Source organism: Trachypithecus francoisi, unplaced genomic scaffold (assembly GCF_009764315.1).
Source record: "Trachypithecus francoisi isolate TF-2019V2 unplaced genomic scaffold, Tfra_2.0 Lachesis_group3, whole genome shotgun sequence".
Classification (NCBI taxonomy): Eukaryota; Metazoa; Chordata; class Mammalia; order Primates; family Cercopithecidae; genus Trachypithecus; species Trachypithecus francoisi.
Window position 1 is genome coordinate 96951251 of NW_022681468.1, and position 19635 is coordinate 96970885.

The 19635-nt window shown below is 44.8% G+C and overlaps 1 protein-coding gene across 1 annotated transcript in view; it reads right to left on the minus strand.

Moving 5' to 3' along the window:
- Positions 1-3976: 3976 nt before the first annotated feature.
- Positions 3977-19635, minus strand: part of SLCO3A1 (solute carrier organic anion transporter family member 3A1) — a 321497-nt gene continuing 305838 nt past the window's right edge. Inside the window, 2 exon segments of the mRNA XM_033188916.1 lie at positions 3977-4631; positions 13350-13592. Of these exon segments, the coding sequence (XP_033044807.1) occupies positions 4549-4631; positions 13350-13592 (326 nt within the window). The 3' untranslated portion in view covers positions 3977-4548.

Here is a 19635-nt window from a genome sequence, read left to right on the forward strand (position 1 = left end):
CCTCTTCAGCTCCCATACCTCCATCTGGAGCCCAGTTGGGGCAGGGAAGAGAAAAGGGGTAGGAGAGTGCAGACCACACTTCCCCTTCCACTATAGGCCCCCCGAGCCACAGGCCAGGTCTGCCATTGTGGGGGTTAAATGGTATATGAGGATGAAGTTCTCAGATGGTCAGGACTGGATCTTAATGAGTGAAGCAAAGCTCTTTTAATAAGTAGAAATGACTAAAAAATGAAGGAATTGACCGAGAACTCATTAAGAGAGTCACTACTCAGCAGGAGAGAGGGTTCCCAAAGAGCAGAGTGGTAACAAATACTGGCAAACAGAAGTGGTTTTGTATTTATATGGCCAAAAATGAGACTTCTCAGTGAAACTCATGACTTCCTGAGCCCCACTGGGGACTGACACCGGGCTATACATGCACATTGAATTGTCATGTTGTCCCTGCCAAGCAGGCAGCTGTAATCTTCCCATTTTATAGCTACATAAAGACTGTGGTTTAGAGTGAGTCTTGACTTGCTAACCTGGCCAGGCTGAAAAGTGGCTGAACCGCCAGGATGTAAACCTGTTACCCGCTCTTTCCCCTATGCCAGCACTCCCTAACCTTTTTGGCTTCATGGAAGACAATTTTTCCACGGATGGAGAGAGTGGGAGGTGGGAGGTGTAGGGATGGTTTCATGATAAAACTATTCTCAGGCATTAGAGTCTCACAAGGAACACAGCCTAGACCCCTCGCATACACAGTTCACAACAGGGTTCATGCTCCTATGAGACGCTAATGCTGCCGCAGCTGATGTCACAGGAGACAGAGATCAGCCAGTAATGCTCACTTGCCTGCCACTCATCTCCTCCAGGTACCGGTCTGTGGCTGGGGGTGTTGGGGACCCCTCCCATAAGTCATCTTGTTCTCCTATTGCCCCCGGTTATGAAGTGCCCACTGTGTGCAGAGGACTTCACGGAGTCCTGTCCATACTCACTTGCTAAAAGTCACGGCCTTGCTTTAATCTGACATATATCCATTTGAAATATGGAATGAAACTAACCATCTTCCTCAGGGTCCATCTTCCCAGGGAGCACGGGATGCAGGAAGTGGAGGGTGAGACCAAGTCGGAGTGAGGCCTACTTATGTGCATTCAGCTCCCTCCTCACCCAGCACGGGTCTTCACTCTGCACTCTCCTCCCCAGTAGCTGCCTCAGTGACTTTGTCAGGATCAATCTACTGACACCACCTGAGAAAATGATCAGCAGTAATGTGACCTTTCAAAGTCACATTCACAGGCAGAGATGCGATGGAAATAAAATCTTATCTCCAACGTCCTGCTGAAGAGGAATGTCTCCTTTTGTAGTACTGCATTGTCATGTCTAGTCATTTGCACAAAACTTGAAGAGCTAGAAAATGATGATTTTAGAAACAATGGAAAAGAATTCTCATTTTCTTTGGGCTGTTTTTTTAAACTTACATCAAGTACTAATTTTTTACTATGAAAATATAGTTGCCTCAATACAGAATGATTGTCCACAGAAACGGAAGCATAAGATAGAGGGCAAGGTAAGCTTCTGAAGGAAGAAAGGAGTCAGCTGCCAAGTAGAGTCTGGGGACACGGGCCTTCCACTTCCTTCTCATTGGCAGCATGTTTCAGTTGCACCTGTGTACTATGGTGAAGGTCTCAGTGATGTGTGATGTAGAGAGGCATCACAGGAAAATACTTCCTCTCGAAGGAGACCAGAGGCACCTGTCATACTGAGTTCAAGTCTTTGGTCAAACTCATACACTGGCCATCCTAGCTTGCTGTTCTGTCTTCTTTACTTCACCCCTTAATTTTATGAGCAACAGAGGAGCAGGATTCTGGAAGATCTGAAGTGCCCTCCTTTGGGGATCCCATAAATACATGTTCATGTATTTTATAACTGGAAATACTATAACTCAAGAAGGTTAAGACACGTTTTAAAGGCTTTCAGGAAAGCAAGTGAGTCTGCCTTGTGCATTAACTATAGACATTTGTCTCAAGAGTTATGGAAGCTGTTCTACAGCAGTAGCTCGTTAAGTAACAAGGCCTAAAAAGAAGAAGACAGATTTGTAAAGTGGATGTGTGAGTGGTTCCGAATCCATGTTATGGGGCCACAGAAACAACCTGCTGTTGTTTTGGTTGAGCCAAATGCTTGAGTGCAGGGCTGACCCTTTCCTGAAGACTGGAAGAGGTCAAGTTGGACTTTCAAGTGTGGAAGATGAGCTATTTGTGTATGTAGTTCAAGGCCCTGGTGCCCCATGGCAGCTGAGAGGACATTGGAAAGAGGGGGCATTTTGGGGTCTGATGAAGCTGTGTATTCTCTCTGAGTTATTAATAGTTGGACAGCCTTTATGGACAGATTTCTCATGAATTCACTTAACTATTGAAAGAAAAATCTCTTGCCTAAGAATATGTCCTTGTAAGGCTGAGATAAAATGGAGAGAATAAGTTTTCTTTAAGTTGACCACCTTTATGGGGGAATGGTAGACAGGGAAAATAAACTGGATTATAGACAAAAAGAAATGTAAAATGTGGGACTGAACACAATGATACCTTAAGCAATAGCCTTTCCCTACTCCTTTCCCTTCTGCCTCCATCTGAATTTCTGGTGCAGGTGAAGCCCAGGAGGAACCACTAACTACTTTTTCAGCTGGTTCAGCATCTTTTCACATCAGTACGGAGAATGTTGAAATTGCATTTTCTTGGGATTTGTACACTGGAGAGAATAAATCATGTTGCTTTGCAAAAAATAAACAATCATATAAATAACAGGGCCAGGCTAAGAAAGAATCCCTCAAGGCACCAATGGCCTATAACTGGGACTTAAAGAAAGTCAAGCACATTCTTTCCTGACCCCCTAAGGCCTCAGAGTGAAAAGACAACTTAGGGCTGAGGTGGGTGCAGTCTTCAAGTGATAATAGATTTGACAAGCTTTCATTTGGGGTGAACTCAGCTATAGTGGATGATGGGCTACAGAGGAAAAGATTCAGGATGGAGAGGACTATGAAGAAAAGTGGGTCAGTTACGGGGCTAGCCCCATAAGACAAGTGGAGGCATTCTAGGTCCTTTGCCCAAAAGACAAAGCACAGATAGAATTCTGGCAAGCATCCATGCTTGGAACTCCAGTCTGGCCAGTGGAGTAATGCAGTGGGGATTCCATTCTGCAAGTCAGTGGCAGGTGTCAACCCAACCTACCTACTCATATGAGGTAGGAGTCCAGCTAGTGAATTAATAAAGATATGGAGATGAAGCCAGTCAATTACGAAGAGGCCTACCAAGGTATGGGAAAGCCACTGGAGTTCTAGCCACTGGGTGGCTTGTGAACCTGCAGAAAGGGAGGCAAATGCTATAGTTTCCACTGAGGAATGGGACTCGGTCTGAGGCTGTTTGCTCATCATTCATTCATTTGCATATTGATCATCCACGGAATGACATGCACTATAGCAGACACTGGGGATATTGTGAGATGAAGTCAATTGCCTGTCTGCTAGGCTTTACAGGCAGTGGGAGAATCAGAAATGAAAACCAGACAGTGACAGAATAGGACCACTAAATGTTACCAGTAGAAGCTGCATGGTGTGGAGCATTTAGATTCCAGCTAGAGGTTGGGGTAGTAATGAACAATGACAATTTCTGTGCTGTATGTTGCACTTGGTACCTTTACACATGATCTAATTTAAGTCTTACTACAGTTGTATAAAGCAGGCATTAATATTCTCATTTTACAAAGGGTGAAACGGGGGCTAAGAGAAGCCTGATTACTACATTAACATCACACCAGCAGCAAGTGGTGGGGTAGGGATTTGAGCTCAGGTCTCTCTTGGCTCTAAAGCTCACACTCTCTTAAGTCCATAACCTCAGAGCCCATAAATATAGAACACACATGGCCAGAAGCACTCTCCAGAATCTTTTAGAATCATTCTATCTGAAGGCACAAGAAAGGTAACAGAGATTAGAGCATGAGACAGAGGAAGAATTAAAATAGTGCTTTTAATATAATTTTCAGCAAACGTACAGTATGTACTTTACATCACATATTTCTAAACTGCTCATCTGGAAAATAAAAGCTGCAAAAATACAGAATACCACACTCAAAAATCTATTGAGTATGTGCTTTTTTCCCCCTCCATTCTGTGCAACAGGATGGTTTTTACCCTCTCGGCTGATTTCATTAAAGCTGTTGAAGCCCTCGGTCAGAGGAGCACTTCCAAGAGGGGAGTTTCTAAAGCATGTCAGCAAGCCATCCCCAGAGGAGGCAGAGGGATGGGTGAAGGGCATTTGCACACCAGGTCAGCATGACTCTTTAGAGACCCAGGAAAGATGCCTACTCTGAGAGCTGTTTGGAGTACTCCTGACCATAAGTCACCTCTTTAGTCCTCATCACAGGCCTGTGCTTGGGGCCTCAAAGGACCACACACTGGCTGGATAATCCACATGGGGACCCTCGGGTTCTCGGGCAGGGAGGAGCACGCTAAGTGAGGCCCGCGAGGTCTGTGGGTGGTGGTGGGCTGTTCTCTCCAGGAAGAGGAAGAGGGCCAGGCCCTCAGCTTCTCACAAAGGAGTCTTCTGAAGGTGAATGTGATTCGGGGCAGGTTTTCTCAGTCTCAATGTCTTGGTACTCTGTGCCTAAAGGGGGAGGAGGGAAGAAGAGCCAAGAGGAAAAAGAGATCGGTCTTTTCTGCTTTACCTACTTTTTGTTAGGCTTATTTAATAGCATCATGGCTTTGCAGTGAAGGGACAAGAGGAGGCAGTCAAAGCAATAAAGTTCTGGGTTTCATTCCAGGTAACCCCAAGGGGCCAGATTCTGAGCCCAGAGACCTTTTTGAAGGCCAAGTATCTTTTCTGGGAAGGATATTCATCTACATGACCATTCCCACAGCCAAGCAAATGTTGGGGATGAATAAGATGTCTCCCAGTCAATAATTTATTCTTGTCTTATGTAAATTACTAGTGACAGACCTTGTGTTCTAGGGCTCAAAGTGTCACCATACATCTCTATTGAAGAGATTACTGAGTGTCAGAGAAAACTGCCTGGCATCACAATGTCATGCTTTCTCCTCCAGCATTCAGGACAGTTTGTTTTTTGTGTAGCCGCAGATATTCACTGCATGCTGGGTGAAACGACATTCTCTTTGGAGCAAGGTTTTTAAGCCTACGCCACATTTGCAGAATAGATGCTGTAGCTTCATTTTAAAGGTATTAAAAACACAACTAATCTCGGTGATGATTCACAAGCTGTGCAGGTCTCATCGACTGTGACATGCAGCTCTCCTGTTCAATAGGCACAATGAGGCCATAGAAGTCCCTGTCCATTTTATTTGTCCTCTTTAGACTTTGACTTTGACCTAGTGCTACAAAGGTGACAGTTTGGAAATGTCATTCCTTTCCTCGGGATTGTGAAGCTGAAGCCTGAGTCCTGGGCAAGTTGGAGCATCCTTCCTTCACTCTCACAAGGCCCAAGTTCTTATAGTCTTGGGGTTCTACTGAAAGACTTGGGTGTGGGGAGTTAGGAACGGTGGGACAGAAGTTAGAGAGCTGGGGTTCATCCCTGCTTAGCAGAATGAATAAGATAAAGGCTGATGAATGGCTGGGAAATTCCTGCTGATGTGGCTAAGGTTGAAGTAGGAAGGAGTGTTTTGAAAGGTTTCCAACATTTAATTATTAAAGTGAAACCTAGATTCCTGTGCCCATTGGCAAAATTTTGCAGAGATTCTCACCTCCAACTCCTGGCTCACTTCTCTATGAAACAATAGACTCCTGCTAGGGGTTTCCCATAGGTAGATGATCTGTTGGCTTTATAGAGGTTAAAGAAGTCAGTTCCGTGTTCTAACTTTGGGGGCTGTGTGTTGTAGTGGAGAGAGCACTGGTTTAGGAGTCAGATCTGTCACTGGCTCCTGGTGGCTTTATAAACTAGCTATGTGATCTTAGAAGGATTGGATTTGCTGAGCTTTAGTTTTCAAACCTGTGAAGTGGAAAAGAATATATACTTACCTCATAGGGCCGGTGTGAGAAGGCTGCTGGGAGCAGTACCTGGGATCATGAATTCACAGAACCCGGCATGTGGGTAGCAGGTGCTTAATAAACATGAGCTTCCTGGCCCCTTCCCTCCCTTAAAGTGCTGGATGGGAGCACCATTTGTGTTCAGTTGGGATCCTTTTATAGCAACACTTTGTAAATTCTATGCTTCCAATTCATTTTATGGCCTTAGATTATAAAATCAAATAGTCTTGCCAAACATGTCTCCATGAGAGCAGTCTTCTACAAGGTTAGTGTGAGAATCTTCTATAAGGTTAATGCTAAGAAAAACATTAATGGGATGGCAAGTGTCCACCTACAGAATGTTAAACCTCCAGAAAACTTGCTATGTTGTTCATTTGCTCATAGCAAAAGAACATAATCAATTCTATCTTATGGGAAAAAACTGAAAACTTATGATAATCACCAACTCTTGATTGTTGACCTGAGTCACTATTACAAAAATGGAAATGTCTGGATATGCTGTTCCTAAAAGCATGGAATCTGAGAATAGAAGGCAGAACAGCAAGTTAGGGTGGCTAGTGCCTGAGTTTGACCAGGGACTTGAACTCAATATGACAAGTGCCCCTGGTCTCCTTTGGAGAGGAAGTATATCCAATTAGGGACCAGCTTCAGTGTGTTTGAAGCCCTGGGGCCAGAGTTGATCTCCTGTGGTTGATGCTGTAGACTAAAGGGGTGCCAGCCATGGCAGGTGTCTGGGGTCTCCCCAGGGGAGCTGATGACCAGCACTGTGGAGTGCTTCCCTGGCCTCTTGGTGCTTTGATAGTGCATTTCAGAATGCACTAGAGTAGGACAGTCTCCTATCTGATTCCTCTTATCTGTCCATTTCAGGTAAAACACTTCATATCAATGGACCACCGGGCTCAGGGGTGAATACCAGGAATGGCAATAGAAAAATACACAGCCCTGAACACTGTTGCCATGGTGTCCTGGTTGTTACATCAGGAGGCAAGTGGGAGCGTGTGGGGCCCCACAGTTCACTTGGGCCACAGTCTTCTTGATCAGTGTCTAAAGGTGGGGAGGGAGGTCCCTTGTGTCTTGCCCAGTAGGGAGGTAGTACCCATAGTGGTTATGGGTCTGTCTGGGAATAAGGAGAGCTTTTTAAGACCTGAAAGCTTTTTCATACACCTAGGTTTGAATCCCAAGTCTGCTTTGTGAATTTGAGCCACCCTGTGGTTGAGATTACATGAGCTAATACACGAAATACGCTCAGCAAGCAGATGATTCATAGCAAGTGCTTGAAAAATGTTAGCTACTATTAGTAGTAGTTATTACTAGTGCTTACCAAGTATTTTACCTGGCATATCTGTTAACTTTAGGGTGACAGTCTTTTGTGTTGGTTGTGGGGAGGAAAAGGATTGGAAATACTCTTTGGTATCTGGATTCACTCTTCTTTTTCTGCTTTGAACATTTCTCCCTCATGTGCCCATTTCCACCATTTAAGAGAAAAGGATGGTTACTCTAGTCAAGCTGCAGTGTCACAGCTGTATGGGAATGTAGACCATACAGTTCAAATCTGCCACATCACAGAAGAAAAAAATAATGTTGCCTTCAATTTTAACCATGAGAGCAAAGGGGTACTTACCTTATTCTTGGAAATGAGATATCTGAATTAGAGTCTCATGGTCAGGAGTGTTAAGGCCGATGGACACCTAGCTCAAGGTCCTTTCCTATGTATGCCCTGGCCCATGCTACAGCAGAGTCTTAGGCGCTGGGATCTGCCTCACCTATGCTCAGCCGCTAGGGTCCCCCAAACATGCAGTGCTGCTTGAGGCCTTGCCTGTGCAAGAGAACAGAGGTCAGCAAACTATGGCCTTCCCTCAGCCACCGACTGTCTTTGTAAATAAAGCTTTATTGGAACATAGTCCATTTGTTTACCTGTTGTCTATGGCTGATCTCACAGTACTACAACAGTTGAGTAGTTGCAACAGAGACTGCAGGTCCACAAAGTCTAAAATATTTACTACTTGGCCTATTACAGAAAACGCTGGTGAATGTGTTTTGGTGGCTCTCTGGGGGCAATTCTGCCCCTCATCTTCTCACCATGGTTCCCCAAAAGTCACTCACTGCTCTTTAGTACTTAGTTTCTAGGCCACCCACTCTCCAGAGACTTCTTGATTCTTGCTGCCATAAGGCAGAACTCACCACCATCTTGAACTGGCTCTCCTTATCCCCAGACAGACCCTAGCTCTTAATACTATTATCCCATGGGTTTTGTTTGTGTTCAGATCTGTCCAGCTCATTGAAATGGGGGTTCTTGGAGGGTAGGGAACAAATCTTTTCCACTTTTGTATCTGACCTAGGGCTTGGCATATAGCCAAAATTTTAAGGAATGAATAAAACAAATACATGTTTCGAATATATCAAGCTCATACAATGCATCTCCAAATAAAACAAACTCTGCAAAGAAAAATGCTAACGTGGATAGTCTCTGAGAAGTGTGAGTTGTCCCTGTCTCCATGGCAGTCAGAGGTTTCTAAGGGACAGGGCTATCTTTGCTTTCCAGAATTTTCCATTTTAGCTTTTATAACCCATGTTGTCCCTGCCATGATGATCAAGCATTCTGGGTTGCTGAAGCTACTACTGAGGCAGGTGTAGGTGGCTGCGTGCATTCACGGTGGATTCCACATGCTGTTCTAGGCAACAGGCCCCATAAGAGGCATTTGAACAAAAATATCTTCCTTGCATCTTCCACCAGTGAGAGGGTATTCCAATGACTCTAGAGCAATGACAGTACACTAGGGGCGTGGGGTCCAAAGTCTGTCATTTAGGGTGGTTTACTCTAAGGGATTATGTTCTTGCAGCTGTTTGGGGGAGTAGCAGTTTGGAATAAGTTGGGTGAAGCAGGTGTAATGAAAAAGGAAAGAAGGAAGGGTAGAAAATGGGTAAATACTATATTTGGGTCTTGAACTAATTTTCCAGGCCAAATTTAATTTCACTAACACCCTCTCTTGGAAAAGTTGGCACCTCTTAGATATTTGAAGTGGATTCTAACCTAAGGGGAAACAGTCCCTAAAGGGAAACATGGATCATGGTTGAGGAGGTCAATCAGAGGAGAGTGGCACGAGCCCAGTGGAGTCAGCAGGTCCCTGCTACGTATCTGGTACTTTCCTCTGGCTTCTGGCCAGATATGTGGTTCTCCCAAGCCATCAAGATAGTCAGGTAAGAACAGCACCAGGCAGCGGCAAGTATTCTCCATCTGTTAGACTGAAAGAACTGCTTGCATGGTTTCTTCCCTCATCTAAACCAAACCAAATAAAATATTCAAGCAACAACAAAACATAGTGTAACTCCGTCCAACTGCAACAGAAGCTCATCCTGTTTTTCTGGTCTTGACTGTATGATCAGATGCATTGACATCTATACATTGACCTGACCTTCACAGCTTACCACTGCTGAGTAGGGCCTTTGGGGTTCCTAGCAGGGCTTAGAGCAAACTACACAGGTCTGGCAGGCATGGCTGGGTGGAGAAGAAACCAGACTTCCTAGGACTGGAAGCAGCAGGCAGCAAGAAAACCAGCCCAGCAGGCACACGGGGAGCCAGAAACTACTTTTCCTCGGAGGTTTCTCTATTTCAGTACATGTATCTATCTCCATTTTACATGTTCCTCAGTGAATGACCTCCTCTGGAAGGTGCGAAAGAATAACCATTAGTAACCACAGGAGAATCTTTTTCCTGGGAAAATTCCTCAAGAGTGGTGTGACTACCATCCCAGGGATCAGCTGGTTGCCCTCATGTGGAACGTTTCTGCAGGCTTTTCAACAAGAAGGGCTGGGAAGCCCTGCCATAGTGTGAGTGAGGGGAAGCTGGAGGGCAGTTACTGGACACAGGGGAGTGGATCAGGGGACTGGAATGTACAGATGCCACTCAACCAATCTTTAAAAGCGCTAGAGCGAGCTATTCCATGATCAGATGGTGAAAAGGAAGTGATTTTTATGGAGGGGTACGCTCCCTCCTGCTTGGAAGATGTTAGCAACTCTGTCAAATGATTCCTTAGGAGCTCTTGGGTTTCCAGTTATTATTTTGTCTGTTAAGTGTTCCCAGCAAGCTCCTTGGGGAGACCGTGAAAGGAGGCTGCTCCCACTCCTTCGTTAGCTGTGAGGAAAGCCAGCATGCCATGCTGTGGCCTTCTGGAACCCTGTGTCCCCAGGGTGCCTCAGAGCCAGCTTTCCCTGACAGCACACAGCCTCAGCTGAGAGAAGAGAGCAAACCGTGTCCCCTAGAGAGGCATTTTTGCAAAATGTGCTTGCTTCATAGGAGGGAATGATATTGGTTAAACAAAAACAAAACCCAAACCTTCTTGGTCTATGCGTAGGAGTTACAAAGATCTGTCAGTTTCAGCAGAGAGAGACTTTTCATCCACCCCGGGCATGTTCAACTGAGATGGTGTAGGAGTTTGTAGCAGAAGAGAGAGAACTCTAGCATTCACTTTCTAGGTTTATTCCATCCCGTACATTTTTTTGTGTTCTGTAAATCCAATGGAGATCTTACCAGGAAATCTTTTCATTCACTTGAAACCAAACAGATAATTGAGGGGGCTGATCTAGTGTTGTATGTACAATGCTTCTTTAGAGCACAAAAGGCAAATTAAATCTAGACTGAGTTTTCTGTTCGGTAGTATATGAGAAAAATTAAAATTTTTAAAGACGATACAACAGAATTCAGAACCATCTTGCAACAGGGGTCTTTAAATTTATACCCAATTGCTGATAAAACTCAGCCCTGGAGTTGTCTTCCTGTTATTCTAACATCTTTTTCACATTCATCCTAAAATTTTAGGGAAAAAAGTCCAAAATGCAAAGAGTTTTAAAAACCTTTTTTTTTTCTCTCTCAAAACAAATAGTTCCATAAAACACTAGGTCAAAGGGCCTCAGTGTGTGTGTACTGAGTTTGAAGGGCCAAGCAATAATCTATAGGAGTGACCTATTAGCAATACATTTGCAAAACTAAAACGAAACCTGTACAGGATATTCTCAAAGCCTTAGGAACAACAGAACATACATATTTTATGAAGTGGTTGGAGAACCATCTCCCCCTTACTAGTTAACATACTGATGAGTGTCCCCATTTTCATAAGGACATACTAACACTAAGCAGATGAAAGGCCTGTCTCAGAAGCATCCTGCCCCAGGTAGCTGATCACGGTGGCCCCACACCACGACACAGCTTTTCTTTTCGTTGGTCTTGCTCAGTGCTTTCTCTAGATTTGGGCTGTCATTCAAGCCTCTTCATTTACAACGTTCATTAAAAATTTAGTACCATATCTGCCCCACGCCCAACCATTTTTTATTTCCTGATTCTTTTGTTTGCCTTGTGGGTAAACTGCAAATGTGTCCAAGGTGAAAAAGCAAACCAATCAACCTTTGAGTTTTTTTTCCAGCGCCAGGAATGTGACATGAACAAAGGTTACTGAAGAAGCATGAGGGGTAAGTTAGCAGGGCCCTTGGTTGTGTATGAGTGTGTGCCTTTACCTAAGCTCTGTCCCCTTATGGAAATGGCCATAGAAGGCCTAGTGTACTGGTTGCAAGAGGTTTTTTAACGTGATTCTTACCCCAAATCGTAACAGGTTCATTTTCTGAGGTTCACCCACCTTCAAAACACAGACAAGGGCCTTAGTTCTAGACTAACCCTGAAAATGTCAAAGACATTTTCATGCATTGGACACACAACAGCTTCCAGGAGCTTGTGGGTCTATTTGTTATCAGAGACGCTACAGACTTCTTAACAGCTTGTGCTAGGGAACTGTTCTTCTTTCCCATCCCCGGAAGTGTTGCATCCACACACCACAAACCCACATCTAAGAGTTTCTCCTCCACAGGCTGAAAAGAATGCCTCTTGGAATGTCAAGCATGAATATAAAAGGGCTTCCCATGACAGTGATCACTGAATCATGGGGAAGAAAGCTAAAAGGCAAATTTGCAATTCATCACATTATCCCCTGTTGTCTCAAATGTGATTCTTTTAAAGGCAGGCTGCATATTCACTCTTTTTGAAGCATTTTTTTTTCTTCTTATAACACATTATATATTCTTGTTTTTGTAGAATATCCGAATGAGGATAAAGTGATAAAAATTACAATAGGTTAATTGCATCCCTTGTATCACATATTTTTGGTGCATTAAAAAAGGAGAAAAAAAGTAAAAGCAACCAGCATAATAAATCCAGCCTAGAGAACCGTGTTAGTGACTGAAGGGTTAACAGATTTTAGAAGTAGTTAAAAATAGTATTAGAGGATTATACATACAACAGCTTGAAATTCATATGGATTGTGTTTTTTTCTTTTAAAAATGGCAAAATGTTTGGCAAATGTAAGCAAATGACTTGGACTGTGTTGGGTCTCACCAGCTCTGAGCCGGGTCAGTCATAGCCAGGCGAGGCCTACTGCTTCCTGAGGTCATTCTGTGGGGCTGGGGGAAGGTGGATGCCCGCCACTGGGAGCTGCTGGCCCCCCACCCGGCTCCCCCTCAGGCCCTCAGTCTTGAACATGGAAATGGAGCTGGCGAGAGGTACCAATTACAAACTCCAGCACAGATCACCCATTATTAGCATCACTGAGAGAACTCTGGGGCCTTGAACCACATGCAGACTGGGTGAGTCGTCTACACAGTGACCCATATTGCGAAAGTCAGAGAGAGGAGTGGGGCTTCCACCCCTCCGACTTGTGCGCCCGCCCCCACCCCCATCTGGAGGAAGAGGGTGGCACGGGGTGTGTCACTAGTGCTTAATCTGGCAATGTTTTCAACTTGTGTTTTTTAAATTTTTTTTTTATTTTAGTAAACTTTAAAAAAATGTTTTCTGTTTTGTATGTGTATGTATATCCAGAAATGTCCATCCTCCAAGCTGGCCACCACTGTTCCCTGAATTTGGCAGTGCCTGTTGCTTGCAGCTGTCGGCATCCTGAAAACCATGAGGTGCCTTCAAAGTAGACTCTGTGGCCCAGCCGCGCGAGTGGCCTCCAGGACCCCGCCGCACGATCTCATTCTCTCCTGATTTTGAATCCTGTCTGGCTCTGATGTTCAGAAAAAGGACAAAGTCGGTGTGTGAGTGTGTGTACGTCTGTGCCTCTGTGTGTATATTGAGTTTTGGTTTTTTTTTGGAAACCTTTTTTTCTTTTTTTAAGAAAAAATGACCCTTGGATTACTAATACAGAGTTCAGCCCTCTTTTAGTCACTATAAAACGGACTCCATGTTTTCACACCACTCATGGTCTTCCAGGTTATAGATAAACTTTGTCCTATGTGTCTGGTTTGCGGGCACAGGGTCCCTCCCCAGGTTGTCTAGGGTCAGAGTAGAGGCAAAGAACTCACTGGTGCTCAGCCCGCCCTCGTGGTTTTTGATGTAGCGTTTATAGTTTTTCCTCAGGCACTGCCACGTGGTGGTGTATAAGATGAAGGCGAAGGATTTGAGCGCGATGGCGATGCTGACATACAGGTATCTGTAGACCACATTGTCGTAGAGGACGCAGGCGCCTTGCTCCCCACAGAACGTGCTCCAAAACAGGCAGGTGGAATCGATGCCGGCCCCGAAGATGAGGGGTGGAGGGATGAAGCCTGTTACAGGGAAAAGAAGGTGAAGGTTCTGGATCTGGTGGCCAGTGCTCCCCTGTTCCTGTCTCTGCCTAGCTTTTCTTATAGCACTGCTGGGCAAATATGTCTGACTTCATGGCTCAAAGACACGCTCAGGAGGTAAAATGCATGAGTTTGTGTCCCAGTTCTGCCTTTTTATCATGGTACAAATCTGAGCAAGTTATTTACGCCCTCCTGCCTTAGTTTCCTCATCTGCAAAATGGGGATGACGATAATACTACAGTCTTCACCAGATTGCTCTGAAGACTAACTTTACACATAGAAAGCATCAGCCTGGCATGGTGGCTCACATCTGTAATTCCAGCACTTTGGAGGCTGAGGCAGGTGGATCACCTGAGATCAGGAGTTCGAGACCAGCCTGGTCAACATGGTGAAACCCCGTCTCTACTAAAGAGACAACCTGGAATTTGTATTGTGGTACATGTTGGTATACACCTGTAGTCCCAGCTACTTGGGAGGCTGAGGCAGAAGAATTGCTTGAACCCAGGAGGCAGAAGTAGCAGTGAGCCAAGATCGTGCCACTGCACTTCAGCCTGGGCAACAGAGCGAGACTCCATTTCAAAAAAAAAAAAAAAAGCATCTAAACAGTGTGTACTGTGCCACTTTACCATGTAAAGTGAGTGACGGCTGCTATTATCATCATCATCCTCTGCTGAGAGCCTGAGAAGGCCAAGACAGTCTTCCTTGAAGGGAAACATTCTCAGTGTCAGTGAAAGCAGTGCATTCTCATTGAGGGAACTGCAAAGCGGCGGCTGCATGGGGCTTTTAGGGCTGTGTGTGCTCTTGAGTGCAGGGACCACAAGTTGGGCTTAAGTACATCTGTGCGTATACACATAAAGTTTAAAACGGAAAGTATCTGCATATATACTGACAACTTCCCTTCCCCTGTATATTACCAGTGGGTAAGAATATTCCCAGCTCAGAATGAGTTGGTAACCAGTTTTGAAACCCTCACGGTAGAGCGTTTCCGGTACCTACAACCAGTCACCAAAAATGGCAGATGAGATGAAAACCCTTCCCCTTCCTTACTTCAGTTCCCTGTTCCTCTGCCTGCTGTTAGCCCTGAGTTATCAGACCTGGCTGCCCATGACAATCATCATCCAGGGTGTCCCATCCCAGACCAATGAAATCGGAGCATTTGGTGTGCAGCGCAGTCCTCAGCACTTTAACATTCCCAGGTGATTCTGAGTGCAGGGGGAGAGTGTTATCTGTACTACGGGAAAGTCATAGATGAGTCACTAATACAAATTAACTGTTCAAAAAAAACTGTCACCTTGAGGACAGAATAAAGTGCCAACCATCTTCAGTGACAGACTGCAGAAGGAGGAAGTGATCTCTGGAACTAGGTGTGGCCAACTCTAAAATCCCAGGGCCCATGTACCTCTATCCAGAGTGTTCCTTGCAGAGCCAGTCCTAGAGCATCTGAATTTCATTTTGTATTAAGGAAGGTCCCTCTGAGATTTTGATGAGATCTAGACCCATAGCCCTGAAAAATACACCTACCCATAAAATCAAACCCGTATTTCAGGGGGTTCATAGGCCCCTGAAGTCCATCCATGATCGCCGGAATAACAGCACATGCATGATAAGCACAGCAGCACCTCTGTTCTGTGGGGCCTCCAAAGGCAGTCAGGGAGAGAGGGAAGGTTTAATGAAGGAAGCAGCCCTTCCCCTGGTTTTAATGACAGGCCTGGAATCGGGTGAGAGAAGGGCCGTGTTATCCTATCAGTGCTAACGAGCTTGGCAGAGCTCTAGGCGCTCTCGGCCCAGGTGCCTCTGTACTTCTCCTAGGAACTCTCCACCTCCACTGCTTGTTACCCCAAAGAGAAGCCCCGAGAAGATTTCTGGTTGAAACCTCATTAAACTTCCCAAGCAGCTCGATTTAATAAATAAGCTCCAAGCTCAAAATCCCACACAACCTGCTTCCTTCTTTCCGGCTGCTAGGTCGGGCTGTGGTCCTGCCGAATGGAAGCTCACATTCCTAGCATTCCCTGTGATCCCAAAGGCTGCCCAGGTGTCCGAGCCCTTCCCCACCAACCCTGTGCATTTTCCCTGCCCCCTAACAAGTGCCTTTTTTCATTTCCCTGAAAAAGAGCCAACTGGAGGAACTGCCATGGCAACCGCATAATAGAAACTAAGCCACATGCCACATTATTTATGTAAAAAATGAAGATCTGGAGCCAGTTTGTATTACAGATAGACCTAGAGATAAATGGAACTAATGTGGCCTGTTTCTGTGGCACAGCAGGGCAGAGCAAATCCATTCACCTTCCTATCTCTGCATGGGGCATAATCATTATATCGTGATTAGCTCCCAAATGCTCCTCCTTCCTTGTGACCTTTCTTGAGGTCATTTCACTTTGTTCTAGCCACCCATCACCTGGCGATGGTGAGCCAAGGTTAGAGAGGACGCCTTTAGTAAACGCTTTGCTGTGGGAAGGAACTGAGGGTACAGGTAGGTGTCCCTTGCTCTATCATGCATGGATACTTGGATACAAATTCAGGTCGGTGCAAATCAGGTCATATTTTAAGCACATCGAAGGAAATTTGCAACATAAAGGAATCATTCGTTAATATTTGTTAAAACCAAAATATCCCTCTAAAATACCACTATGTAACTCATTCATGTGCCTGAGTGAGAATTTTTATAATATCTGGTTGTCTTTCAAGTAGGGCATACCTCCATGTGATAAAGACGGCAATTTTATCTTGTCTATTGTCAAGCTCCACTACCAGATGACAAAACCTTTAAACAGCAACGTGAAAGCTAAGTACTCAGGAGGCTGATAGGAGGATCGCTTGAGCCCAGGAGTTCCAGGCTGCAGTGAGCCATGATCACACCATGGCATTCCAGTCTAGGGGACAGAATGGGATCCTGTCTCCAAAAAAAAAAAAAAAGACTACCGAAGTTTTTCATGCTCTGCTCTGCTCAGTATTTTAGAGAGCGTTCATGGTAGAGATGAAATATAAGTTTTTTTTTTTGAGACGGAGTCTCGCTCTGTGGCCAGGCTGGAGTGCAGTGGCACGATCTTGGCTCACTGCAACCTCCGCCTCCCGGGTTCAAGTGATTCTCCTGCCTCAGCCTCCCGAGTAGCTGGGACTACAGGTGCATGCTACCACGCCCAGCTAATTTTTGTATTTTTAGTAGAGATGGGGTTTCACTGTGTTGACCAGGATGGTCTCGATCTCTTGACCTTGTGATCCGCCCGCCTTGGCCTCCCAAAGTGCTGGGATTACAGGCGTGAGTTACCGCGCCCAACTGACAGGAAAGAACTTTCAAGGTGCCAAAAGCCCTGGAGAAAGTCACTTGATCTTTCAATGTCTGTTTCTTCTTTAAAATGGAGCTAATAACACCTGCTTGGTAAGGGCTAAGTAAACACTACACAAATGAGATGTGTGTGTGAGTGTTTTGCAAGCGTCTGATCTTTCCATGTAACCAGAACTTTTGCCACCTTATTCATGTTAGATAGGGGATTTAGGGTGGTATTTTTGAATAAACTCTAGGTTAATACCTTAAGTATAACCTTTGTGACATTCCTTTTATACTTCTGAATGGTGAAAATATTGGCTTTCTTTTCCATCAAATTCATCTTTTCCTTTATATTCACCTAAAATTCTTTCCCAAAGGGGATCTCTAGCTATCAGGCCCTAAATTGCAGGTGTGCAGAGAATACCAGAGACAAACTGATTGCATCTTTTTTGTTAGAGGCCTCTGCCATTCTGGAACTCACCTGATGAGTCACAGAAGGGAGTCGCACCTTGGTGACTCACTTTCATGCCCAGCCCTGCATCCTTATATGTCTGTCACTCAGTTGGACCAAACAAAAACTCAGGCAGTCCCTGCAAGGAGTTGGTTCTCCGTAGACAAATGGGAGACTGCTACAGTGTGAGTGTGGCAACTGTCATGATAAGTAGTATCATTAATTCTCCCCACCCAGGACTGTATAGAGTGCTCTAATCCATTATGCATCCCCTCCATAACCACTCCCCTGCCCCACCTTATTTCATATACAAATAAACTGAGAGTGAGAGAGATTATTTGTTCCAGGTTTGATATTTCAAAACTCCAAACGCAGTAATCTCCTTCCCTCTAATTCAGAGTTTGTTGATTTGAGAAGACTTTAGAGCTCTCATTGGGGATTTCCAGGGATACAGAGAACATTTTATTTACCCTTTTGCTAAGCTCCTGGAGTAACTGGCTTGTAGAAGCCTGGTTTTGAAGTGTGCAGAGGGTGAAACACACAGGGGGTTTGATCTTTGCAAAGCAGGCAGCCCTTCCTTCTCTGGGGTTGCTAATACATAGAGAAGGCTGGGAGACTTATTTTGTAAACAAACTCCGTATTTCGCTGGACACCTGAGGCAGTAATGGCAGATACTGTGCTTGTCAGCAGGAAGAGCCACGGAGTTGTCATTGTTGTAGGCTTTGGTCAGACAGGGAGTTCACATCTGGAGTTTTGGTGACGGGGAGGAAATGCAAATTTATGAACCAGAGACAGCTGATTTTGAATTCTAATTCCGCCACTTGGGAACTGTGTGATTCACACAACTTTAGTGAATCTCAGTTTCGCTGTTTATACAATGGGCACAATCATACCTTCAGGCAGAGCTTTTGTAAGAATCAGTGGGACGCCATTTGAGAAAGCTCTCACAGGGTGGGCGCTCCAAAAATCTGCTTCCCTTGCTGCTGCTTGGCTTTTGTCCTGAACTCTTTTGGGTAGATGAAAATCCGTCCTCTCTTAAGTTCACCACCTCTAGAGAAAGAGTTGCAGAAAACCTTTCAAGCTGTGATTCAGTGAATAACCTCCACTGGCAAGAATTCTCCACATCTGCTCTGGAGGCCGAGGCAGGAGAATCGCCTGAACCTGGGAGGTGGAGGTTGCAGTGAGCCAAGATCACACCACCGCACTCCAGCCAGGGTGACAGACTGAGACTCCGTCTCAAAAAAAAAAAAAAAAAATCTCCACATCATAAGTCAGTTTTGGAGGATAATCAGGTGCATCCAGAAGGGAGGCCAAGGGGGGCCAGGTGTACTTCAGTGTCCCTCTGGTTTTGAGCACCTTCACTCTGTGGAGTCCTTAGTTACAAGGGAGCTTGATGGTGGTGTATCTTTAGTAACTGTGTCTTCTGAAGAAATGCTCTCTTCCCTAAAGCCTGCAAGAGCAGTTCTCTCTCTTTTTATAATCTTCTCTTCTCCCTAAATCCTCTAGGCAGGAACTTGTGGATGAAGCAGGTGTTAATAGGGAACCCACCGTGTGCTGAGGAGGATATGTGCAGGCTCAATGCTGTTCCCCGCTATTACAGGGACTATTAAAAGGACTAAATCTATTACACTCTGGCTTAAATTGAAGCTGTATATATTTCAATGCATAAATTGCTGCACTGTTTAAGAACAGTCTCTGTTTTTCTGAAATCTATTAACAGAGATTAAACCTCAGGGCCTTATAACTTGGCTATTTAACTTACTCTCTTAGTTGAAAAGGCTAGGCCTATTTATATTCCTTAGTCTAAACTTAAAAGGTGAACTGAAAGGCTTTTGTAAGAAAAATAAGTTCAAATTCCTTTATGGGACAAAATGGAAGCTGAAAATTATGGTCATTTACATTTAAAAAGATATCTGTTTCTCTCCGGCTTACCTGCCAAGACTTGAATTCACCATGGAATCTCTATTCAACCTGATGGAATTACTGTTACGTCCAGCACCAGCTAGAAAGGGAGATGCTGAAAAGTGTATTCTCCTGGAAGGATTAATGAGTTCTCTGCTTCAGCAATGTCAAGAAAGAATCTGGGCTGTTTTCCAGTGACACCTGACTTTTACTGTTCTTAAACTGGAGAGTCTGGAGGAGCTACTATGTTCTCCTTTCATTCCTGGACCCCTTGTTAAAGTTGCTAAGGCCCAGGGAGCTTAAATAATCTGCCACATGGTCAGGAAAGGCAGAGCTAGGCTCAAGAGCGGGTGTGACTGACTGTAGAGGGCCCACGGTAAATACTGGAGGTCACCTCAGCGCAG